At 49.5% G+C, this 24,899-nt stretch overlaps 2 protein-coding genes and 1 long non-coding RNA gene across 11 annotated transcripts; 2 read left to right on the top strand and 1 right to left on the bottom strand.

Moving 5' to 3' along the window:
- The first annotated feature begins 556 nt into the window (after positions 1-556).
- OGG1 (8-oxoguanine DNA glycosylase) lies at positions 557-14,950 on the top strand. Of its 5 annotated transcripts, XM_086366511.1 has the most exons (8): positions 557-744; positions 1,504-1,611; positions 1,919-2,166; positions 2,728-2,907; positions 4,648-4,829; positions 5,859-6,009; positions 6,172-6,221; positions 6,451-6,788. In XM_086366511.1, the coding sequence occupies exons 2-8, from the start codon at positions 1,505-1,507 to the stop codon at positions 6,538-6,540; spliced, it is 1,008 nt and encodes a 335-aa protein (XP_086222637.1). In that variant the 5' UTR covers positions 557-744; position 1,504; the 3' UTR covers positions 6,541-6,788. The 5 variants fall into 5 exon arrangements, with proteins under 5 accessions (XP_086222637.1, XP_086222638.1, XP_086222636.1 ...); XM_086366512.1 differs by lacking the exons at positions 557-744; positions 6,451-6,788 and adding an exon at positions 14,585-14,950 and having other exon boundaries at positions 1,175-1,611; XM_086366510.1 differs by lacking the exon at positions 557-744 and having other exon boundaries at positions 1,175-1,611.
- CAMK1 (calcium/calmodulin dependent protein kinase I) lies at positions 6,725-17,325 on the bottom strand. Of its 5 annotated transcripts, none has more exons than XM_086366509.1 (12): positions 17,007-17,325; positions 14,836-14,950; positions 12,721-12,852; positions 11,440-11,514; positions 11,192-11,330; positions 10,258-10,384; positions 10,089-10,164; positions 9,285-9,397; positions 8,678-8,756; positions 8,494-8,581; positions 7,112-7,229; positions 6,725-7,004 (listed from the first exon to the last, which is right to left on the bottom strand). In XM_086366509.1, the coding sequence occupies exons 2-12, from the start codon at positions 14,916-14,918 to the stop codon at positions 6,922-6,924; spliced, it is 1,113 nt and encodes a 370-aa protein (XP_086222635.1). In that variant the 5' UTR covers positions 14,919-14,950; positions 17,007-17,325; the 3' UTR covers positions 6,725-6,921. The 5 variants fall into 5 exon arrangements, 3 of the variants coding, with proteins under 3 accessions (XP_086222635.1, XP_086222633.1, XP_086222634.1); XM_086366507.1 differs by having other exon boundaries at positions 17,090-17,325; XM_086366508.1 differs by having other exon boundaries at positions 17,218-17,325.
- On the top strand, positions 17,279-20,307 carry LOC147348163 (uncharacterized). The gene is made up of 2 exons (XR_015151083.1): positions 17,279-17,418; positions 19,610-20,307. It is a non-coding gene; the product is annotated as an uncharacterized LOC147348163 (long non-coding RNA).
- The last annotated feature ends 4,592 nt before the right edge of the window (positions 20,308-24,899 follow it).

Genomic DNA, 24,899 nt, shown 5'->3' with positions numbered 1-24,899 from the left:
GAGTACAGAGTGACTCTTCATTCATTCCCCACTTTGACACCTTCTCTTCTGATTGAAACATTTACTGGAGGAATGCCCTTTTAGGTGCTAGGCGTCTGAGGGCTGGTGTCCTACAGAAGAGACAAGCACAGGAAGCAGCCCCAGGGTCTTTCGACTACTGAGCTGTGGGCTGAGATGCTACCAGGTTTCCAGCCCTCTGCTAGATACTGTGTGGGAGAGACAGATAAATCAGCTGCCAGTCTGTCCCTTAAGGAATCTGCTGGCTGATCATTCAGATACAGTAACCGAGAGTCACTATGCTAGAAGGGGAGAAACCGTCCAAATACAGTTCTTGTCTCTGTGGTTTTGGTGTCTTTCTCCAGGAGGGAGGTTTGGCTGCATCTTCCCTGGACTAGACAGCCGGCCCTGGCAACGGGGGTGCCCTGGGGCCACAGAGTTGGTGGTCCTGAGGCCTCTCTGGGTCGCTGGGCGCAGTCCTGGAGGGGGCCTACAGAGGCCCCTTTCGGTAGGGTTTTCAATTGGCGGGTGACGCCAGATGGGGCAGTCCGCGCAGAATCCCAGGAGGCAGGCCTCTGATGAGGAAGTCAGTGAGGCCTAAGGTTGCTCGGTGTCGAACTCTGGGACAAGCCCTTGGAGGGCAGAAACTCAGAGAGCGAGGGAGTAGGCAGATTCCTCGGGATCCAGACGCTGTAGAGACGTTTCGGTTTCGGCTGGCCCGGAGTTGCGATCCGGGCACGATTCTCGGTGAGGGGGGTTCAGGGTAGCCAGACTGATAAAGGCGAAGATCAGCCCGAAGAGGCTCGTTGAGAAAGGCCCCAAGGATGCCGGGGGACAGCACTTGGTTCTGCGGGCGGGCAGGCCCTGAGGCATCACAGGGCTCTGAGGAAATCAGGCGGTGAGGACTGTGGCTTGAGGGCGCCCTGTGCGTCTTGGCCGCTGAGCGCGGGGATGGGACGCGCCGGCGTGCGGAGTGCAGACAAATCCCACAGAGGAAAGGCCAACAGCGGGCACCGAGCCCAGCGCGCGCCAACCGCTGCGGCGCCTAGAAAGGCCCGCCCACTCGCCGCCACGCCCGATTCTCATTGGCGCCTCCTAACTCTCCGCGGATTGGTTACCTCTGGGTCCAATCAGCCTGGCCTGAGCCCTCCTTCCGGTGAGAGAGAGGTCGGCCCCCAGAGAAAGCGGAAGAGCGCGTTAGCGCGCGCTTCACAAAGTCCCGGTAGCTTGAGGGACTAGTTTGCGTGCCCAAAGGCTGTGAAGGGCGGGAGGGTCAAGACAGAGTGAAAGGGCAGAAGCGTTGAGAGAGCAGGGCCTGCGGGGAGTGGAGAAATTAAATAAAACTGCGGATCCAAATTAAGAGGCTAGGATCTGGTGGGTGAGGCCTTGAGGGGCGTGGTCTTTGGGGCCAGGTCTTTTGACAGGTAGAGCCCCTTCCGAGTGGGCAGGACCATCGCCGGGCGGGGTCTGAATGGAAATGTCAGTGGTCTCCCTTCTTCGGGGTAGCATGGGGCATCGCACTCTAGCCTCCTTCCCGGCCCTATGGGCCTCCATCCCCTGTCCACGATCTGAACTGCGCCTGGACCTGGTTCTGGCTTCTGGACAGTCTTTCCGGTGAGTGACCCTGAGTCTTGGCTCCTCAGCACCGCAGGCCCTGGGTGCAAAGGAACGTTGGGGGTGAAGGAAGGGTACAAAAGAGACCGAAGCACCAGTAGTGACCTTGTTAACTCCTTTATAAGGTGGAAAAGCCTGCGCGGTGCTGTTGCGAGGATTACATTGTATAATTGATGTAAAAGAAAGCACTTGTGTTTTGCAGTTCGTGAGTTAGTTTTGTATGTGAAGCAGTTATAGGATAGGAGGGCCCCAAAGGGTGTAGAAAGGGGCACTGAGTGCTAGGGCTGCCATATGCCTGGAAGCGCAGGTGGAGGGAGCAAAGCCCTGCGCACTGGAGTGGCGTGCTGGCCGACCAGGTATGGACCCTGACCCAGACTGAGGAGCATCTTTACTGCACTGTGTACCGAGGGGACAAGGGCAGGGTTGGCAGGCCCACACTGGAAGAGCTAAAGGCCGTGCAACAGTACTTCCAGCTGGATGTCAGCCTTGCTCCACTGTATCACCATTGGAGTTCCGTGGACCCCCACTTTCAAGAGGTGGCTCAGAAATTCAAGGGTGAGTACAGAGCCTGAGGCAGAGGTTGGGTTGCTTGTGATTTGGTTAAGTTACTCGGTTTCACCATATGTAAAATGGGGATTATATCTATCTCAGAATTTTATGAGGATTAAAGAAGCTAATACAAATAAAGTGCCTAGAATAGTGCCTGACACACAGTAGTTATTATTACTGTTAATGACATTACTACTGTTAATGTCCTGCTGACCACCGTAGTGAAGTGACAGGGATATTGAGCCAAATCCTGGCTGTGTGATCTGGGGCTGGTGACATCGTTCATTCTGTAAATGTTGCAGAGCATCATCTATGTGACTGGGAATACCACAGTGAACAAAACAAATCCCCAACCTCGTAGTGGTTACACCGTGCGTTCTTTGTGGAATGGGATGATAACATGGACCTCACAAGATGCTACAAAGAATGAGAGCTCCAGGGTTACTGTCTTTAACAACGCTGTCCCTCATTCCCTTAGGATCCCCTTGGAGCCTAGGATCTGAGGGTAAGAAGAGGTCACTACCAACAGCAGGTGATTTCTCATTTCCCTACCTTTCTGGTCCCCAGGTGTGCGACTCCTGCAACTGGACCCCATCGAATGCCTTTTCTCTTTCATCTGTTCCTCCAACAACAACATTGCGCGCATCACTGGCATGGTGGAAAGGCTCTGCCAGACCTTTGGACCTCGGCTCATCCAGCTTGATGATGTCACCTACCATGGCTTCCCCAGCTTGCAGGCCCTGGCTGGTGAGTAGCTGGGTCCCTGCCTCCAGGCCTTACGACAGCTTTCAGGGCCTGTTGAGTTCTCCTCTGATGCCTTTCTTCCATCCCAAAGCTACCTGCCTTTTTAAATACTGCCCTCATCCAGAACCACCCTGCCTGGTCTGGTCAGCCCCAGTTATACGTCATCTTCCTTGTCCCTGAAATGTCAGCACTTCAGTGGTCTGTGCTTTTTGCCCAGAGTTCAATGGCTCATCAGAAGACATTTGTGTACAGTGTACAGTAGTTTGGGCTTAAGATGCATGTTCTAGAGATAGCCTGCCTGGGTCTGAATTTCAACTCTGGCACTTGACTTCTGTCTATATGATCTTGAGCTCATTATGTAGCCTCTCTGTGCCTCAGGTTCTTAATCCATTGAATGGGATAACAATAGCTCCAATGGGATAACAATAGCTCCAATAGGCCCTGTCAGAGTTTCAAGAGGGTTGAGTAAAGGAATGCACATAGCTCACCTTGCATAGTGTTTGGCATATATGAAGTAAGCAGCAAATTCAAATTGCTATCTCTGCTGTGAACCCAACAATTCTGCATCCAAAAACACACATGTTCTTCATGGGAGCACTGTGAGGGAAGTATTTACAGAGGCAAGTACCTCAGTTGGCAGATGTGAGAACCAAGCTGGAGGAAGTGCTTCGTGCCTGCATAGCAAAGACACAGCCCTCGCTGGAGAAAACAGAATGTTTTGGGTGCTTAGAAAACCCGTCTTGGGTCTCAGCTCCCAGCTTAGTAGTCATAATACCTCTGGGAATTCATTCACTTCTCCAAGCTTCTCTTGTTTGTGGAATAGGAATGACAATTTCTATCCAGAAGGGTTTGAGGCATGAATAAGGCAGTCATGAGGTAGCGCAGTGCAATGGGTTAAGAGCACCGGCTTGGTGTCCTAGACCTCAGTGCAAGGTCCCACCTCTGTCATGTCCTTTCTTGAGCGAGTTACTTAACCTCCTCTAAGCACTCATTTTCTTCATCTGTAAAGTGGGAAGAACAGTAGTATTGTCATCAAGGTCCTTGAGAAAAGCATGATAATAGAAACTGCTACTGTTATTATGACTATTATTTATTTTTTAGATTATTTATCTTTGTCTGCTCTGGGTCTTCATTGCTGTGCATGGGCTTTCTCTAGTTGTGGCAAGCAGGACCTACTCTTCATTGGGGTGGTTGGGCTTCTCATTGCTGTGGCTTCTCTTGTGGAGCACAGCCTGTAGGACTTGTGGGCTTCGGTAGCTGCAGCTCTAGAGCACAGGCTCAGTAGTGTGGCACACAGGTTTAGTTGCTCTGCGGCATGTGGGATCTTTCAGGACCAGGGATTGAACCCATGTCCCCTGCATTGGCAGGTAGACTCTCAACCACTAGACCACCAGGAAAGCCCTGTGTATTATTTTAGATCATAAATGTGAATTCATGAATTCACACCCTTTGGGAAGGTTAAAGAACTCAACTGAGGAGTTCCTCCATGACAGCAAGTCCTTCTCAATCTCTGCTCCAGTGCACAGCACATAGTGCTCAGAAAACATTTGTAGAGGGGCAGAACCCAGGCTTAACCCTTTCCTTTGTATGTGCAAGTGTCCTGGGGTCTCCCAGAGAACGGCAAGGTAGGAGAAGGGTACTTAGGAAAAGCATACGTGTCGTATGCAGGGCTCACGCACTAGCCTGATGACAGGAAGGATTTGAGAATGTCTGACCCCTGTTCTCCTCCTCACTCCCCCACAGGGCCAGAGGTGGAAGCTCAGCTTAGGAATCTGGGCCTGGGGTACCGTGCCCGCTTTGTGAGTGCCAGTGCCCGAGCCATCCTAGAAGAACGGGGCGGACTTCCCTGGCTGCAGCAGCTGCGCAAGGCCCCCTATGAGGAGGCTCACAAGGCCCTCTGCACCCTGCCTGGAGTAGGCACCAAGGTGAGGCCCGGGGTTGAAGGGAAGGAAGGAAGCAGGAAGAAGCTACTCTCACTTTTCATGCAGAGAATAGCAGAGGAGGAGACAAGGCAGTCAGAGAGCTGGGTGTGGGCTTGGCTTCTGGAGGCAGAGTGGGAGGGAGAAAGGATACCAGCAGATGTTTTATTAGAGAATATGTAGAATGCAGAAAGGGTATAAAAGACATTGCTCTTTGAATGCATTTTTAGAAAAACCATTTGTTCAGGTACATACATACACTGCCGTATGTGTGCAGAAACTTCTGGAAGGAATCATAGGAAACTCAATAGTGGTTACCTTTGGGAAGACAAATAAGATGTTTCCAACTTTTTTTTTTTTAAAACACTGTCAATGTGACATGCAAGATCTTAATTCCCTGACCAGGATTGAACCCATTCCCCCTGGATTGGGAGCTCAGAGTCTTAACCACTGGATCACCAGGGAAGCCTTCCACTTTTCATTTTGTTCTTCCCTTAAAATTATATATACTTACAGAACTTTTTAAAAAATTTTCTTATTAAAGGATAATTGCTTTACAGAATTTAAAAATTTTTTTTATTAAAGGCTAATAGACCTCTTGTTCAATATCAAGAATGGTTAGGTATCAGAAAGATGACTGGGAATTTGGTATTTATTGTTTTCTTTTTTATATTTCTCTGTACTTTAAAAATGAGTTTTTATTTAAATTACCCTTTTTAATGGGCTCTGAACTCTAGCCTAACATTAAATCTTGATTCTGAGTCTCCCTATCTGTGTAACTTCAGCCAAATCACTTCACCTTCAGGACCTGTTTTCTTGTCTACAATAAACCTTCTTTTCAGGTTATGATGAAACTGGCACACATAAGATGTTTACCCAGTAGCACTCTCGTCACAGCTGTTTTTTAAATTATTAATAGAAAATACAGTAAGAGTGTCCTCAGAGTGGAGAAGGAAGCATCTGGCTTTGGAACTAGAAGCAGGTTGCTGACTAGACCCTGCCATTCCTCTGTGGCTTACTCTCTGTCTGTCAAAGGTGGCTGACTGCATCTGCCTGATGGCGCTAGACAAACCCCAGGCTGTGCCCGTGGACGTCCATGTGTGGCAGATTGCCCAACGTGACTACAGCTGGCACCCCACCACCAGCCAGGCCAAGGGCCCGAGCCCCCAGGCCAAAAAGGAACTGGGTAAGGAGAGAGAGTGGGATGTCAGGGCTGGGATGTGTGGGCTGAGGTGGTAGAAATACACCTCTCCCTAAAACCCCACCCTTGTGGACAGGGAGCACAAGGGGCCATTTAACGTCACCTCACCACTTCTGGTTTAGGTAATTTTTTTTTTTTTTGGTTTAGGTAACTTTTTCCGGAACCTGTGGGGACCTTATGCTGGCTGGGCCCAAGCAGTGAGTGTACCTAGGCTTCCCCTCCATCTCCAGCCCAGACCCCATAGGACTTCTCCCTGGCCCTGACCTATTTTCTTCTACCTCCATTGCTGTCCCATTTGAGCCTAAAGGACTCTCTATCCACCCCAGCCCTGCCACCCATGAGCCCTTCCAGCTCCCCACACTGCCCCACCAGTCCTGACTGCCATGTGCCCTCTCCCCACTCAGACTCCCACCCCTCTTGCCCCAGGTGCTGTTCAGTGCTGACTTGCGCCAACTCCAGCAAGCTCAGGAGCCACCAGCAAAGCGCAGAAAGAGGTGCACAGGGCCGGAAGGCTAGGTGGGGGCATGGAAAAAGGGATTCCCCAAACACCCCTCCCTACTGCTCCCTCCTACTCTCCCCCATCCAGTCTCATGTTGGAAAGGGGACTTCCTGCAGCTAACTCAAGGACCAGGCACCCTCAAATCAAGCAGTTTGCACAACCATGTTGGGTATAGGTTGTCTGAGGAGACAGAGCTGCCTGTGGGTTTAATCTCTTCCCTTTATTATAAGAAGGAACAATAAAATAGAAATATTTGTATGGAAAATGCAGTGGAGGGGTGATACAGAAAGGGGTGTGGAGGGAGTGGGGCAGGGTACCTCCCCAGTTCAGGGAGGGAGGGGGAGTAGGCCATCCCCAACCCTTCCTGCATAGCAGATCCTGACCCTGGATCCAGGCCCCTAGAGCTGGGGGTGCAGAGAGGGGGACAGTTTCGGGCTGGGCTCCACACAGCAGTCGCGACAGCAGCAGCCAGCCACCGGCCCTACATAGGAAGAGAGAGCAGAGCTGATCACAGGAGCAGACTCTCCACTCCAGCCTGGGCCGCTCTCCACGGACCTCCCATGCCCTGGCACAGAGCCCTGTTCTCACCCCCTGCTGCTGGTGCCAGGAGCTCCCCACGACTCGCTGTCTGTCCCTGCCCCTCCTGGCTGGTGCCCAGCTGTAGCTTCCTCATGTGCCGCACCACGGCTGTAGCATTGAAGGCTTGCTGTGGAGAAAGGCAGAAGGGACTTTTGAGAGAGTAGGAGATCGTGGGGCAGGGTCTGGCAGTAGAATTCTTAATAGCAGTTCTGTTATTTTCATTCAAGTGATATTGGTTGATCCCCAAAACTCCCTGAAACCTCTACAAGACTTCATTAAATTATGTTCAGTCATATTATACAGTTAAACACACATACACACACATGTATATAATATATGTAGACATGTATAATTTCTCATATAATTCACATTCACATAATAGTAAACACTTTGTATAGCATTGTGTGTACTTATCGTAATAGATCATTTAATCTTCCTGAAAGTCTTTGAGGTGGGCACTATTTCAGCCTTGTTAAAGGAGGAAAACAGGCACAGAGAGGTTAAATGCCTTGTGCAACTGTGTGTGTATCATTCTCTACTCAACCTGTCCACTGAAATGTCCCTCGAATTTACCATGTCCTAAATCAAAACCTCCCCAAAAACAAGTTTCTGGCCCCAGGATCTCCATCTAAGTGATGGTACCATCACCCAGCTTGTCCCCAACCAAAATCTTGGGTGAGCCCTGGACATCTCCTCCTCTCTCTTCCAGTATCCATTCTAACATCACTTCTTGTCAGTTCTGCCTCCCAAACAACTCCTGGTCCAGTGTCCTCTGTTCCCACTGTCACTATTCTGATTCAAGCCCTCACTGTCTCCTGACCACATCTCTGCCACAGTCCCCTAGAGGGCCTCCCAGCCTTCACTCTGCCTTTCAGCATCTTGAGAGCCCCTTGTAAAGGTCAGGTTTCAGCTGAAAATCCTTCCGGAGCTCCTCAGCATCAAGTCAGCCCTCTACTGTGGGACCCAAGCCGCCAGGCAGCCTGGCCCCGACCTGTCTTCAGCCTGGTTTCCTTCCTGCAGCCCCTTCAGTCCTGCCAGGCACTGCCCAAACGGCTATACTCTCTTCTCCTGGCCCTTTGCACCCTAGTTCCCTCTGCCTCAGACCTTATCCTGCTGTGCTAGGCTAATTCCTACTTGGCTCTCAGGCCTGACCAGTCTGTCAGGCCATGACCACTTTAGGCCCCTTCCAGGACCCCATAACTTGGATTATGTCTCCTTGAAAAGCATACACTGTTATACCTCTAGTCTTGAAGATCAGAGACCATCACTGGAATACAGTGGGTATCACAGCATTGCATGAATGAATGAGACCCTTCAGTACGCATCCCTGAGCATTTACTGTGTGCCCCACTTGGTGTGAGCTGGAGGCTAGATGGGGGTCGTGGGCTCACCTTCCACTTGCTTTTGGCGAAGTTCTTCTTGATCTGCTCACTCACCGACTGGTGAATATTCTTATCTAGGGCAGTATCTCCTGCAATCCTAGGATAGGTGTGTATCGAGGGCTGTCGGTGAAGGGAGAGGCAGGCCTAGGGGCCCCAGACCCCATCGTAGCCCGAGGCTTGTGGGAGCTCTCACCAGGGGTGCTGCAAGGCCTGCTCACAGGTGAACCTCTTCTCTGGATCCTTCTCCATCAAGTGCCGGATGAAGTCTTTGGCTGAGCCCCCCAGACAAGAGCAAAGACAGCATGGTGGTGCCTGAGAACACCCCCAAGATAGAACCCACCCCCTCAGGTCTCACCTGGCATCAAAGCCAGATCTGTCCATGCACTGCCCCACCCCACCTGTACTCTTTCTCTAAGCCCCCCGACCCAACCTAGCTCTCCAGCTTTCTCCCTTAATAATAACTTGTTCTTAGAGAAGATTCACACTGACATGTAAATGATCAATAATGCCTTCACAAGCTTTGCCGCCTAACTGGAGGCACAAAAGGACAGATGAAAACATTAATGGTGTTGTTTTAGGTACTAGGAAGTCAGTGTGGGGAGGTAGTCTGAAATATACTATGTCTGACCAGGGGCCAGGCAGAGAAAAGCACCCAGGGTGAGGTGTCTGGTCTAAAGACAGTGCTTAATCTGGGGCTGGGGAACCTGGTGAAGTGAGGAGACCTTCCCCCACCCCCAACCCAAGCAGATGAAGCAGGGACTGGAGGTAGGATCAGGGGAAGAAAGGAAAGCCCCAAATACCAGAGTCAGAGATGTCGTCCCAGTAAGGAGAGTCAAACTCGTACTCGGCTTTCAAAATCTGTTCAAAGAGTTTGGCATCATTCTCGTCATAGAAGGGAGGATAACCACAGAGCCTGGGCAGGGAGAAACTCATTCTCATTTCTACCGTCAGTGTACACACTGGCTCCCAGATGCAGCTTTGGTGCGATGCTGAGGTTCAGACAGGACCCCCAGGAAGGAGTTCCCCTTCTACAAAGTGGGGAAATCTAGCTCTCTGCCTTGCTCACTCCTGTCCGACTCCACCAGCGTTCAATTCCGTATTGTGCCACCATCTGTCCTTCCTCAGGGCCTTTGCGCTTGCTCTGTGCTCTAAGTCACTCTCCCCGAACACTTTTGAGTGTCTGGCTCCCTCACTTCATGCTGGATGCCACTCATGTGCCACCTCCTCAGAGAGGCTCCTGACCTGCTTATCTAAAACAGCATCCATCCCATCTCCCTACCCTGCTTGATTTTTCTTCATACATGTCTCACTGCCTGCCATTATTGTACAGGTTTATTTACTTGTTTATTTTCTGTGTCCCCTACTACTAGCATGTCTGCTCCCTGAGGGCAAGCACTTTGTCGTTTTTATCCTCTGCTAAATCCCCAGTGCTTGGCCACAGTGGCCAGAAACATAGTCTCTATTGAGTGAAATAATACAGTCATTAACTGGTAGAGATAAATATGGATGGCAGGAAGGAAGAAATAGCACAGAGGAAGAAGAGAGCAAAGTAGGGGAGAGGAGAAGTCTGGAGTCACATCTGTAACAGCCAGGCCCCCACTCACAGGATATAGGCGATGACCCCAATGGACCAGCAATCCACAGCCTTGCTGTAGGGCTTCTGGGCCAGCACTTCAGGGGCTGTGGAGGGAATGGGACATGGTGTTGACAAATCTCTGCCCTGCAGCTCCCACTTCTTCCCTGCCCACAGCTCCAGACCAGGGCCCTCCGCACCCACGTATCCTGGGGTCCCACAGGCCGTGGAGAGCACACTGCTGGGGTCTTCCATCTTGGAGAGGCCAAAGTCGGAGATCATGATCTTAGAGTCTTCATCCAGGCTGTAGTACAGCAGATTCTCTGGCTTGGAGGGCGGGAGGGAGGGAAAGGAGAATTGGAAATAGCCAGAGGCTAGCAGAAGCTTCTGCCTCTGCAAACACCCCAATGAGCCCCACTTCCCCAAAGCTACTGTAGTTTTACAGCTGCCATCTTGGTTGGAGGCACAAGAAACTCAAGCAGTTCTCAAGAAGTCAGAAGTTCCCAAAAGGACAAGGACCTCAGGGTATGGGGGCGGAATTTCCTATAAACCTCAGGTGTGTATTGTGAAGCCCTGAAGAATTTTTGAGCACCTACTGTGTGCCAGATCCTGTGCTGTGCTTCATTTCAGTTCATCCTTACCACATCCCTGCCAGGCCACTGTGAATAATCGCTCTTTACAGATGAGTAAACGGATGCCTTGAGAGGCAAAGTGACTTGCAGTTGGGGATCTATAGTCAGGGAGTGGCTAGGCCAGAATTCAGAGTCAGCTCTGTTTCACCCTGGTGCTCTCCTCCTACAGCAGAGTGTGATGGACCACCAAACATGCGCCTCATCATCATCTCTGAGGTGGAGGGCTTTGGGGATTTCTGGCTGTCTTCTTTGTGTTTTGCTGTCATCCAAGTTTTCTACAAAGAGCAAGTGGGAGTTTTATTATCAGAAAAAACCTAAGATGTTACTGGGATAATCACCTTTGTGTTCGAGTTTCAGAACTGGAATGGGGAGGAAGCAGTTTAGGGCTTACAAGGTCAGACAGAAAGGCAAGGCTCAGCAAGTGGGTGAGAGGTACCCAAGGTCACAGTGGGGAGTTTGCGGAGGCCCCACCCTTGGATGCCCTAGCTTCCCACACACCCACCTTGAGGTCTCGGTGTACGATGCCCAGGTCATGCAGGTACTTGACGGCATCCAGGACCTGGAAGATGAGGCGGCTGGCATCCCGTTCTGTGTAGAAGCCTTTTTCCACAATTCGGTCAAACAGCTCACCGCCTGACACCCTGCAGCCAGGGACAGGGCAGTCTGGCCAAGACAGCATTGGATGCAGAGAGACCAGGGAGGGGGAAGCAGGGACGGGTGTGAGAAAGGGGTTGACACAGGGCCACTCACAGCTGCATGATAAGATAGAGGTGTCCCCCACTCTCGTAGATGTCATCCAGGGCTACGATGTTGGGGTGCTTGATCCTGAAAGGAGAAATGAGGTGGTTCAGAGTCGAGGACAGTTCAGCCACCTCCCTACCCTCATCTTAAGGAGCCACTGCCTGCAAACCTGGGTAGGATGAGCCAAAGATCTGGGTCCCAAAGGGAACAGCTGCTTTACCATGATGTGTTATAGTGTCACGGAGGTTAACACTGGGCTCTGGCATTGCACAGACCTGAGTCCTCATCTGCCTCTGCCACGTGCTGTTGAGGGCATGTCTTCTCACCTCACAGTGCTGACTGCTATAGGATTTTAACACTTGTCTGGGTTTATAAATTTGCCAGCCTCTCCCACCAGCATATCATCTCTACAAGACCAGCAGCTTTATCTTGCTGACCACTGTGCCTCCACACCTGGTGCAGACTGAGTGCTCACTAATATTCATTGAATTGAGTATAACCTCTCCGGGCCTGTTTTTTTAAATCTGTAACATGAAGCCAGTGATAGTACTTCCCTCCAAGTATTGAGGTGAGGATCACGTGAAGAAATGCAGGGAAGAATCTTGGCACAGTGCCTGGCACACATTAAACACTCCAGAAATGAACCAATGATGGCGAGTGAGTTTGATGGAAGGCTTGGCTCTGCCACAGACTTGCTGTGTGACCTTAGGCAAGTCCTTTGTCCTCTCTGGGCCTCAGTATTCCCGACCCAGTGGTAGAAATGATTATTTCATCCCTGCTCAGGGTGATGGGAAAGCTCAGGTGGGAGGCTGGAAGTGGAGATTCTATATGAGCTTTCCAGTGAGAACAGCAGGTTTCCCATCAGCATTAGCAGTTCAGAGACCATCTCGTTGTTGTCAGGGTATCAGCAGATGGGTGTTTTTAAACTTGTGAGGTGGTGTAATACGTAGGGCAACTTGAGGTAGGTCTAGAGATAGCATCAGCAGAGGTACATGGGTTCAAGACATGTTCAAGGATTGACCTTTAGATATGACTGGACATTAAACCATTGTAAAGAAGCAGTGGCATCTTAATCACATCAGTCATGTTTGCTCTCGTGCCAGGCACTTGAAGTAAAGGATGTCTGATGCTCCCCACATCCTACCAAGTGGAGATAATTACCCCCATTTACAAATGAGCAGTTTGAGGCTCAGAGAGGTTAGGTGATTTGCCCAAAGCAGAGAGAGGAGGGGCATGGGACAGGTCAAGGCAGGGTTGACCCAGAGCAGGGACAGAATCTGCTCCACGCACTTGTGTAGGACAGCAATCTCATTCTCCATGCTACCCTCCTTGCCCTCCAGAGCCTTCTTGGCGATACATTTGATGGCCACCATCTTCTGAGTCCTCTTATCTTCTGCCAGGATGACCTCAGAGAAGGCTCCTCTGCAGGGAGAGGGGATTCATGAGACGGAGAACCAGAACCTCAGCTTCCCTCCAGCCTCTCCTCCATCCCACTATGGGTTACATGACCATCCCCAGGACAAGGAAGTGGAATGAGCCTCCCTCTATCACCCATTCACCTCTTTGGTGCCAGAGGTGCCCCAGCCTAGCCAATAAGAGTCGTCTATCCCCTGGCCACGGTAACTGGGTCCTGTGATGTAAGCCAGGTTACTGGCACTTTGAGAATGAGGTGTTCTTTCCTGCTAAGTTGGTAGGATGTAAGCCTGGAGCTAATGGTGGTCATCTTTGCCACCACTTGGGGAGAGCCTGCTTGAGAATGAAGCCAACACAAAGGAAATCAGAGCTGAGAAACAAAGACAGTTTCCTAATAACATCATGTGAGCCCCTGTATCCCACACCTGAAGTTTACCCCCTAGGCTTTTTGATTATGTGCATGACTGATTCATTCCTTTTTCTGCAAAAGCCAATTTGAGTCATGGCTTATTTAACACCCTTTAGAACCATGAAGAACATCAGCATCACTTGGTAGCTCTTCAGAACTGTGGAATCTTGGGCCCCACCTTAGACCTACTAAAATCAGAAGCTGCATTTTAACCAGATCCAATACTTAGGCCACCTAATGCGCAGAGCCAACTCTCTGGAAAAGACCCTGATGCTGGGAAAGGATTGAAGGCAAAAGGAGAAGGGGGCAGTGGAGGATGAGATGGTTCGACAACATCACCAACTCAATGGAGGTGAATTTGAGCAAACTCCAGGAGATAGTGGAGGACAGAGGAGCCTGGCAGGCTACATACAGTCCATAGGGTCACAAAGAATCGGACATGACTTAGAAACTGAACAACCAGTGATATGTATGCTCACTGGAGAAGCAGTGCTTTCGAACAGTCTTAGAAAGGAGCATACTCATTTTCACTAAAGTTCACTGGTTAAGGAATGAGTGTTGACTAGTGCTCTCTAGAACTATTTGCTTTTCCTGGGATCATAAGTCATAGTCAATGAACAGCATCTCATGGTGAAATCTCAATCATCAGACTAACTAGTGACTATGATAGCCCATTGCTGGCTTCCAGTCTTGTCCCTCTTCAATGTACCCTCTATACCGTGGCCAGAATGACCATCCTGAATTGCACATCTGCCAAAAAGTCTTAAATGTTATCCTGTGGCTCATGAGATTACTTCCAGCCTCTATAGCTTGGCTTCGAGGCCTTACCTGACCTGTTCCTCTCTTTCCTCAGTGTCTTCCACTCTTCTCCCCAGCCTCTGATTATAAGCTCTACCAGACTCTGTCTCTTTCCACACATAACATATCTCTGAGCCTTTGTTTATGCTATTCCTCCTGCCTAGAATGCCTTCTCCCCGTCTGACAAGTACTCTCCTGCCCATCCTTCAATCCCCAGCTCTAATGCCCCCTTCTCCAGAAAGTTATTCCCCATACAGAAGCCGCTGCTCTCTGGGCTCAACAAAGTCCTCATTCGCGAAATTAGCTAGAGCACCATACACGCCCGGTTGTCATTTTCCGTGGGTCTGTCTCCCTCACATGTTTGGGATCAACTTGAGGGGCAGAGATCAGGTTTGAGTTATTTCTGGATTCTCACCATGGAGAACAGAGCCATGCCCAGCTTCAGTTCCAAAACCTAGGCCAGAACCCCCAGTTCTTGGCAGTCAGTTTAAAAAACTGGCTCCTTCATTCTCGCCTACTTTCTTCTTGTCACAGGAACCCAGAGCAAGAGCAGCCTCTGTTCCACTCCCTGTCAGCCAGAAGTGAAAACTCCCGGCCACTCGGGCCATACAAGGCCACCACAGGGCCTGGGATGTAGGAAACAGGAAGCAGTGATCAACTGGCCAGAGGAAGCACCACCCTGGACCCAGCCTCCCCAGCCAGCCAGGCCCACGAGTGAGGACCCTCCCCACCCTTCCCCCCAGCTCAGGGACAGCTCCCCCTTCTCTCCTGCCACGGAGACTCACGTTCCCAGAACATCTCGGAAGTCGTAAATGTCTCTAATGTCCTCTGCCTGCTTCCAGCTGGGGCGTTCCACTGCCCCCGGCATGGCCCACTGCCCCCTGGCCACAGCCAGGGCTCCTGGGAAAGGGAATGGAAGAAGACTCAGCAGGGCTCAGACTTCCTTGTGGGAACTTAGTGAGGGCCCCACTGAGCATGCATTTATTCATCCTTGATTCATTCATTTGACAAAATCATCCAACATTCATTCACAGGCCATTTGTTCATTCAGCAACATCCATTCATTATATCCTTAAGCCTAGAGGAAAATCCTTCAGGTGGCAGCAAAATTCTTTATTCAATAAAGTCACTCATTCATTCATTCAGCTCACCTCCCAATTTCTCCCTCTCTAAATCCAAACACACGAGGGGACACTGAACTCTAGGAGGACAGCAAAGAAGACCCCAGAACAATCTGTAGAAACACACAGCCCCAGAGAATCACCCTGTCCCCAGAACCAGCGATGTTGCTGCCCGACCCTGGGAATCGCTGGGGTGTCTCCTCTCCCTCCTCCTCCTCCCTTGCCAAGCCTCTCGGAAATCAGGTTTCCGGCAGCCTGGGCTTCCAGCAATATCTCAGCCACGTTTTTAAATAGCTCCTTCTGCACTGTTACCACAGCAACAGCAGGCACAGCTGGAACTGCCCAGGCCTCCTGTTACCCCTCTCAGTCCTGACTCCCCATTTGGGTCCCAGCAGCTTGAGAAAGGGTCCCCCCCGCCAACCTGTCCCCTACTGGCTTCATCTCACCCTGATCCAGCCTATACTTTTACTCTGTTGAGCCCTCTGTCGCAACCAGCAGTAGCAGGTGAGCACTCTCTCCCCAGTTATCAGATGGGGAATGGGGAGCTGAAGTTGGAGATGGATACGATTTGGTTGGAGATGGATAGCTGCCCAATGAGGCCCCAGCTAAGCTTGCTGAAAGCAAAGGCCTTGGAGGGCACTGCAGCCAGACTAGGACCCATCCAGAAAACACAGCCTCTCAATGCCATCATAAGCCCACGGAAAGGGAGGTCAAAACACAGCCCAGTGTGCTGTGTGACCTCAGGGAGGGCACTTTCCTTCTCTGTTTCTTCTGCTGGAAAAAGGGGGGAAGGTGCCCTAACTAGAGCCCATGGCGTGAGAATCCACTCTTTGGATGGGACTTTGTTCCTGGGAGGCCTGACCACCCATCCCAGGGGCAGAAACTTCTAGGAAAAGAGAATTGATGGTAAGCTCCAGAGGGCAGAATTTTAAAATCCATCTGGGGCCTGGCAAAAAAAAAAAAAACAAACTCACAGTTCCATACATATCCCTGCACCAAGACCCACACACAACCCTGAAACCAGACGCCTGCCCCCAGATCTGCACACTCCATCTCCAGATGAGTCTCTGATCTCACATGTACACCCAGACATCAGCCCACATCAACTCACCCCCCAGACACCCTCACACCCAGACATCTCTCCCACACCCCAAAACAAATCCACACACACCAGGACAAGATGACACCTAGACAGAACAGATACACACACACACACCTACCTCACCTGTGTACCAGACATCCTGGATTCCTCACACCTGTCACCCTGCAGCTCCTGCACACCCTGTTCAGTGGCTCAAATCATGTCTGACTCTTGTGACCCCATGGACTGTAGCCCACCCGGCTCCTCTCTCCATGGGATTTCCCATCCAAGAATACTTGAGTGGGTTGCCATTTCCTTCTCCAGGGGATCTTTCCCACCCAGGGATCGATCCTGTGTCTCCTGCTTGGCAGGTGAATTCTTTACCACTAACCACCACAGAAGCCCTCCTATACACCCTAGAAGCTCTTAAACTCCAAATCCTTATATCTAACTCCAAACATCCTCAGGACACAATTATATACCCCCCAACTCTGACTTACTACCCTTTGAGCCAGACCCCAGCACACACACTTGGATACAGTCTGCAACAAAAACACGGATTCCCAGACATCGCCACCCAGACGGATACCCTTACACACCAACATACCTGCAACTTCACATTTGATCCACTTGCCTGTGCTAAGACATTCGCACACCTCAATACGGCCGCCACACAGCTATACCTCCAAATGCCCAGTCCTTCCACACTCAGGCCCAGCTGAAGGCAGACACATACACACACATCCCTCCTCACCTTCCTCTTTTACCCGCTCAGTTTCCCACTGGCCACCTGGCACCTGCTGGGCCTGGGGCAGAGCTGGGGGAGAAAGGCCCTACCCTGCTCAAGTAGAGTCCAGCACGCCCAGGCACCCCCTCCCATCTTTGGGAGAGGGTACCTAGCGGATGGGGGGTCCCGCCGCCCTCCGGCGCCCAGGGTCGTGGGCGGGGCGGCTCCCGGGCGGTACCTGCGGCTGCCCCGCCGCGGGGCTGGCTGGGAGGCCCGACTTGGCTGGGGCCGAGCTCCGGCCGCCGTCCGCCGCTGCTGCGCTCCTGGCCCGCCAGCCCGCTCTCTCGCTGGGGCTCGGTTCGGGCTCCTCTGGCTCCCTCCGCCCGCCTGCGGCTCTGATGTCAGTGGAGGAGGAGCCTGCGGCGGAGGGACTGGGGAGGTGAGGCCCCGCTCCGGGGCTGGGGAAGGGGCGCCCGGGACGGGGTGGGTGCGCGGAGGAACCCCTCTGTTCAGTCAGAGCATTCGCTGGACTCGTTCTATCTTTCGTTTCCCGCCGGGGTCCCCGTTTCGCAAAAGGAACCACTGAGGCATAGAGAGACGAAGGGTTCAGAATCAGCAATTGGTCAGAAGCAGAGTTGAATTCGAACCCAGGTCTGTCCGATGCCGGAAGCTGACCTTTTTCACCCTATCTCTAGAAGTTTCTTTCAGACCAGTTCTGTGAGCTTCCTTAGGGTTGAGCTCTGTCCACCTCCCCTCCCCGCCCCTCCCCACCCCGCCCCGGGAATTTAGTCCCTGGGAAGGGCTTTGGAGACTGATGGGGGTGGAGGAATGGGGCCGTAGGGAAAGGCCAACGCAAAAGTAAGCAATGAAGGGAATAGAGGCAATCGTAGGGTGGGGGCCGCATTCTACTGGCGGGAAAACTAAAAGGTCCTTCTCTGAGGAAGAGCAGATGCTCTAATTCCCTACACCTGCCAAGCAGAACAGGTGTGGTGCCCGAAGGGCCTGGGGTAGGGAGGGAAGCGGGAGGAGGGAGAGTTAAATCAGGATCCTGGGGGAAGTCGGCCAAAGAGGATCACGTGACGGGGCCGGCGCCTGGGGCCCGTGGATCAGGGCCAGGTTGGGGAGGGGAAGCCCGAAACCGCTCCGGGCCGGCAGGCTGGGGGCCAAAGGACCTGACTGACGTCATCTTGTGCCAGGCCTTCCTTGGGAAGATGGTGGGGCGGGGAGGAGCAACTCCCAGGAAGTAGGGGTGGGCCTGGACTGGAGCCAGCCAGAGGAGCCAGCCTGAAGGCCCCCGACTCCACCTCCATCACGACCGAGTACTGCCCCCAACTTTTGAATTCCCACTTTTTCCACGTGGAAATGGGGAGTTGTGCTTTTTCCATGTGGAAATGGGGAGTTAGTCACTCAGTCAGTCGTGTCCGACTCTTTTTGACTGTAGCCCGCTAGGCCCCTCTGTCCATGGAATTCTCCAAAGAATACTGAAGTTGGTAGTCATTCCCTTCTCCAGGGGATCTTTGCCACCCAGAGATGGAAGCCAGGTCTCCCGCATTGCAGGCAGATTCTTTACTGTCTCAACCATGGGGAGAGGATGAGGCTTAACCCCAAGTCAGTTTCAACTGGCTTTTCCCTCTCTTATCCTCAAGACTGTGTTCTAGGGTAGTCAGTTTGTTATGCCTATTTTACAGGTGAGAGAGGAAGATGGCTGAGGTTTCTAGGACGACTTAACCTGGGTCACACTTTGTCTCCCTGAGTCTCAGTTTCTTCATTTGGAATATGGGAATAGTGATGACTGACTCAGAGTTCTCCCGAGAATTCTATGAGCTGATGAATGTGAAGTGCCTGGAATACCATTGGGATTTAAAATATGACAGCTAAAATTTACTTTTACTTTAGTATAAACAGAAGTATAAAAGAAGAAGGCTGAGTGCCGAAGAATTGATGCTTTTGAACTGTGGTGTTGGAGAAGACTCTTGAGAGTCCCTTAGACTGCAAGGAGATCCGACCAGTCCATTCTGAAGGAGATCAGCCCTGGAATTTCTTTGGAAGGAATGATGCTAAAGCTGAAACTCCAGTATTTTGGCCACCTCATGCGAAGAGTTGACTTATTGGAAAAGACTCTGATGCTGGGAGGGATTGGGGGCAGGAGGAGAAGGGGACGACAGAGGATGAGATGGCTGGATGGCATCACTGACTTGATGGATGTGAGTCTGGGTGAACTCCGGGAGTTGGTGATGGACAGGGAGGCCTGGCATGCTGCGATTCATGGGGTCGCAGAGTCGGACACGACTGAGTGACTGATCTGAACTGAAGTGAACTTAGTATAAACAGAGGCTCAGAGAAGGGACCTGATTTGTCTGTGAATAGGGGGCTAAGCGGCAATTTCCTTCCCCCACACCTCCTTTCCACTGGTTAGATTCTTTTACTTGTCAAGTGACAGAATACCCAATTAAGCCAGCTTCACCAGAGAGAAACCTAGGGCTTAACATAGCTGAAGCAAGACAGAAGGAAGAACACCATGGCTCAGCGTCTGAGACTGGAACTGGAGACACAGTACTTGTAGAATTTGCTTCCTCTCATCTCTCCTTGTCTTGATTTTTCTTTACACTTCAGTTTCCTTTCCTCTGCAGAGTGATCTCCTCTACCTGGCAGCAAGCATGGTGTGAGAGCCCCAGCTTTCCAACTGAACCCAGCAAAAGAGGAGCTACACCCGGTTTCGTACATCAGTCTCAGGGAAGGACTATGATGGGCTCTGCTGAACTGACACGCCTATGCCTTTACCCCTGTACCTGTTGGCAGAGGATTAAGGTATTATAAAGGGCAAATGTACTGTCACGGGCAACCCCACCAGAGCCACAAGGAGTGAAGACGGCTGTATTGCCCAAAGGAATAGCAGTGCTGGGCAGGCACAACCAAAATCCATCCCAGTCCTGCTCCCATCAGAAAAAAAAAATCAGTTAATATGTTTTGTTTCTTACTCTTCCAGACTTTTTATAATGTGTATACATATACCCATTTCCTCCTATAGCCCCCTTCTCCAATGAGCCCCCATCTTCAATGAGCATATTTCAAGGTACTAAAAAAGTAAGTCAAGGAAAGTCAAAATACATGGAAACAAGAAAAGAAAAAAGTAAAGGAAGTAATTCCCTTTTCTCCTTTGTAATTAAAAAAGGACTAAACAGCTCAGACATCGCTATCAGTTCTTGAATCCAACAGAAAATTAACCATTAGATGTGTGGTCTTCTGAGATTAGAGAAAAATGGAAGAAATCACAAGGAAAAGATGGACAGGCTTATATACAAACATAAAAACCTTTTTTATTGAGGTATAGTTGATTTACAGTGTGTTCATTTCTGCTGTACAGCAAAGTGATTCAGTTCCGTTCAGCTGCTCAGTCATGTCCAACTCTTTGCAACCCCATGGATTGCAGCACACCAGGCTTCCCTGTCCATCACCAACTCCTGGAGCTTACTCAAACTCATGTTCATCGAGTCGGTGATGCCATCCAACCATCTCATCCTCTGTTGTCTCCTTCTCCTCCCGCCTTCAATCTATCCCAGCATCAGGGTCTTTTCCAGTGAGTCAGTTCTTTGCATCAGGTGGCCAAAGTATTGGAGTTTCAGCTTCAGTGTCAGTCCTTCCAATGAATATTCAGGACTGATTTTTCCTTTAGGATGGACTGGTTGGATCTCCTTGCAGTCCAAGGGACTCTCAAGAGTCTTCTCCAACACTATAGTTCAAAAGCATCAATTCTTCAGCACTCAGCTTTCTTTGTAGTCTAACTCTCACATACACACATGACTACTGGGAAAACTGTATATATATATATATATTCTCTTTTATATCCTTTTCCATCGTTCTTTTTATATTCTTACCATTTTATCATAGGATACTAAATACAGTTCTCTGTGCTATACAGTAGGACCTTGCTGTTTATCCATTCCATATATAATAACTTACATCTGCTAACCCCAGCCTCCACTCCACCCCTCCCCTCCCTGCCTCCCACTTGGCAATCACGTCTGTACCCTGTGTCCGTGAATCTGTTTCTTAGACAGGTTCATTTGTGCCATATTTTATTTATTTATTTATTTATTGGCTGTGCTGTGGCACAGTTTGCATGACTTTAGTCCCGGACCAGGGTTTGAACCTGAGCCACAGCAGTGAAAGTGCCAGTTCCTAACCACTGGACCAGGGAATGACCAGGAAATAAAGGACAGAAATGGTATGGACCTAACAGAACCAGAAGATATTAAGAAGAGGTGGCAAGAATACACAGAAGAACTGTACAAAAAAGATCTTCACGACCCAGATAATCACGATGGTGTGATCACTGACCTAGAGCCAGACATCCTAGAATGTGAAGTCAAGTGGGCCTTAGAAAGCATCACTACGAACAAAGCTAGTGGAGGTGATGGAATTCCAGTTGAGCTATTCCAAATCCTGAAAGATGATGCTGTGAAAGTGCTGCACTCAATATGCCAGCAACTTTGGAAAACTCAGCAGTGGCCACAGGACTGGAAAAGGTCAGTTTTCATTCCAATCCCAAAGAAAGGCAATGCCAAAGAATGCTCAAACTACCGCACAATTGCACTCATCTCACACACTAGTAAAGTAATGCTCAAAATTCTCCAAGCCAGGCTTCAGCAATATGTGAACTGTGAACTTCCTGATGTTCAAGCTGGTTTTAGAAAAGGCAGAAGAACCAGAGATCAAATTGCCAACATCCGCTGGATCATAGAAAAAGCAAGAGAGTTCCAGAAAAGCATCTATTTCTGCTTTATTGACTATGCCAAAGCTTTTGACTATGTGGATCACAATAAACTGTGGGAAATTCTGAAAGAGATGGGAATACCAGACCACCTGACCTGCCTCTTGAGAAATTTGTATGCAGGTCAGGAAGCAACAGTTAGAACTGGACATGGAACAACAGACTGGTTCCACATAGGAAAAGGAGTTCGTCAAGGCTGTATATTGTCACCCTGTTTATTTAACTTATATGCAGAGTACATCATGAGAAACGCTGGACTGGAAGAAACACAAACTGGAATCAAGATTGCCTGGAGAAATATCAATAACCTCAGATATGCAGATGACACCACCCTTATGGCAGAAAGTGAAGAGGAACTAAAAAGCCTCTTGATGAAAGTGAAAGTGGAGAGTGGAAAAGTTGGATTAAAGCTCAACATTCAGAAAACGAAGATCATGGCATCCGGTCCCACCACTTCATGGGAAATAGATGGGGAAACAGTGGAAACAGTGTCAGACTTTATTTTTCTGGGCTCCAAAATCACTGCAGATGGTGACTGCAGCCATGAAATTAAAAGACGCTTACTCCTTGGAAGGAAAGTTATGACCAACCTAGATAGCATATTCAAAAGCAGAGACATTACTTTGCCAACAAAGGTTCGTCTAGTCAAGGCTATGGTTTTTCCTGTGGTCATGTATGGATGTGAGAGTTGGACTGTGAAGAAGGCTGAGCGCCGAAGAATTGATGCTTTTGAACTGTGGTGTTGGAGAAGACTCTTGAGAGTTCCTTGGACTGCACGGAGATCCAACTAGTCCATTCTGAAGGAGATCAGCCCTGGGATTTCTTTGGAAGGAATGATGCTAAAGCTGAAACTCCAGTACTTTGGCCACCTCATGTGAAGAGTTGACTTATTGGAAAAGACTCTGATGCTGGGAGGGATTGGGGGCAGGAGGAGAAGGGGACGACAGAGGATGAGATGGCTGGATGGCATCACTGACTCGATGTATGTGAGTCTGGGTGAACTCTGGGAGTTGGTGATGGACAGGGAGGCCTGGCATGCTGCGATTCATGGGGTCACAAAGAGTCAGACACGACTGAGCGACTGATCTGATCTGATGGCTAAATAGTATTCCATTGTATATATGTACCATGTCTTCTTTATCCGTTCATCTGTAGTTGGACATTTAGATTGTTTTCATGTCTTGGCTATTGTGAATGGTGACATAGGAGTGCATGTGTCTTTTTGGATTAGCTTTTCATCTGGGTATATGCTCAGGAGTGGGATTTCTGCATCTTATGGTAATTCTATTTTTAGTTATTCTGAGGACCTTCCATATTTTTTTCCATAGTGGCTGTACCAACTTATTTTGGAGGTTCACTCTTGTCCACATCCTCTCCAAAATTTGTTATTTGTAGAGTTTTAATGATGGACATTCTGACCAGAATGAGGTGGTACCTTGTAGTTTTGATTGTATTTCTCCAATAATAAGAGATGTTGAGCATCTTTTCATGTGCCTGTTGACCATTTGAATTTCTTTTTTGGGAAAATGTCTATTTAGGCCTTCTGCTCATTTTTTGATTGGATTGTTTTCTGTTGTTGAGTTGCATGAGCTGTTTGTATATTTTGGAAATTAAGCCCTTGTCGGTTGCATCACAATTACAAAAACATTCTTAACCTCTGTTGTTGGAAACAAACAGACAAACCCAAAACTCTACCTTATTCCAAGATCATAGCTAACAGTAAAAGGCAAACTTCTGACTGAGGAAATGTTTTAGTGACAATGGGTTAATATTTCTATTATGTAAAGAATACATAAAATTGATAACTAAGAACCAATAAATGGTCAAAGGAGACAGACAAAACACAATGAACATGGAATATTCTCTACCTTGAAAGTAGTCAAGGAAGTACAAATTAAAAGAAGAAACCATTTATAGCTGATGTTAGTGTGAGCAATGGGTACTTCAGTATTTCTGGTGGAAAAATGACTTGCTAAAAATCTTTCTTTTGGAAAGCAATTTGGCAGTACGCATCAAAAGCTTAAATAATGTCCAGCCTTTTGACCCAGGAATTTCTCTTCTGGGAATCAATTTCAGGGAAATAATCCTAAATTAGGGCAATGGCAACCCATCCAGTACTCTTGCCTGGAAAATCCCATGGATGGAGGAGCCTGGTATGCTGCAGTCCGTGGGATTGTGAAGAATCGGGCACGACTGAGCAAGTTCACTTTCACTTTTCGCTTTCATGCATTGGAGAAGGAAATGGCAACCCACTCCAGTGTTCTTGCCTGGAGAATCCCAGGGACAGGGGAGCCTGGTGGGCTCCATCTATGGGGTCGCACAGAGTCAGACATGACTGAAGTGACTTAGCAGCAGCAGCAGCAGCCTATTTAAGAGAGTTTTCCTCTCCTTTTCCAGACATTAGGTCCCCAAGGATAGCACTTTCAATATTATTTCTCCTTCCATTCTTGAAGGTCCACAAGTTCTAGTCGAGCCCCACATTTGGGGTTTTCCCTCTGCCTCTGTGGTGCCTACCCCTACTTTCTCACTTAGGAACAGCCTATCTTTAGAGGCTCAGAGGTCCCTCTGCTGTTTACCAGATCTCACTAATTTCTCTTGGCTAACCCAGGCATATTCTAGGGCACATATTCTTGGCCTTTCGCTGATTCTCATCCCACAGTACCTACAATTTTGTATATGATGGTGCTGGCCAGCCCAGAGAGGGACGTTTAGAATAAGGCCTCTAAGGTCTAAGACCTGGCTTACAACACTGGCTCACCACCAGCTATCTGATCTGGCCCTTCCCCTTTCTGTAGCCTAGTTTCCTCATCTGTAAAATAAGGGTAATAGTATTGCCTGCTCTGACATAGGGTTGTTGAAAGGAGCAAATTCACGTACAGTGCTTGGCACCACCCTAGCTTGGGGGTCCCTTGCATAACCATTCTTCCAGAGTTGTTTTAACAATATGTCCTGAGCTTTCATCAGAGGTTGTGATAAGAAATCACCATGTGAAACTCAGTCTCCTTTTCCTGTCAAATTTATGGAGAATATTATCTACATATGACTCCAGTTGAGAAATTTCGCCAGCACGACAAATTATTAGAATTTTTGTCAGTAAAACTGGGAGATGCCCTTTACTCTGATATCAAATGTTCTGAGACTGATGCATC

This window comes from Bos grunniens, chromosome 22 (genome assembly GCF_055505025.1).
Source record: "Bos grunniens cultivar Pamir isolate PY7600 chromosome 22, Bosgru_T2T1.0, whole genome shotgun sequence".
Classification (NCBI taxonomy): domain Eukaryota; kingdom Metazoa; phylum Chordata; class Mammalia; order Artiodactyla; family Bovidae; genus Bos; species Bos grunniens.
This window is presented reverse-complemented; position numbering and strand designations above follow the sequence as displayed.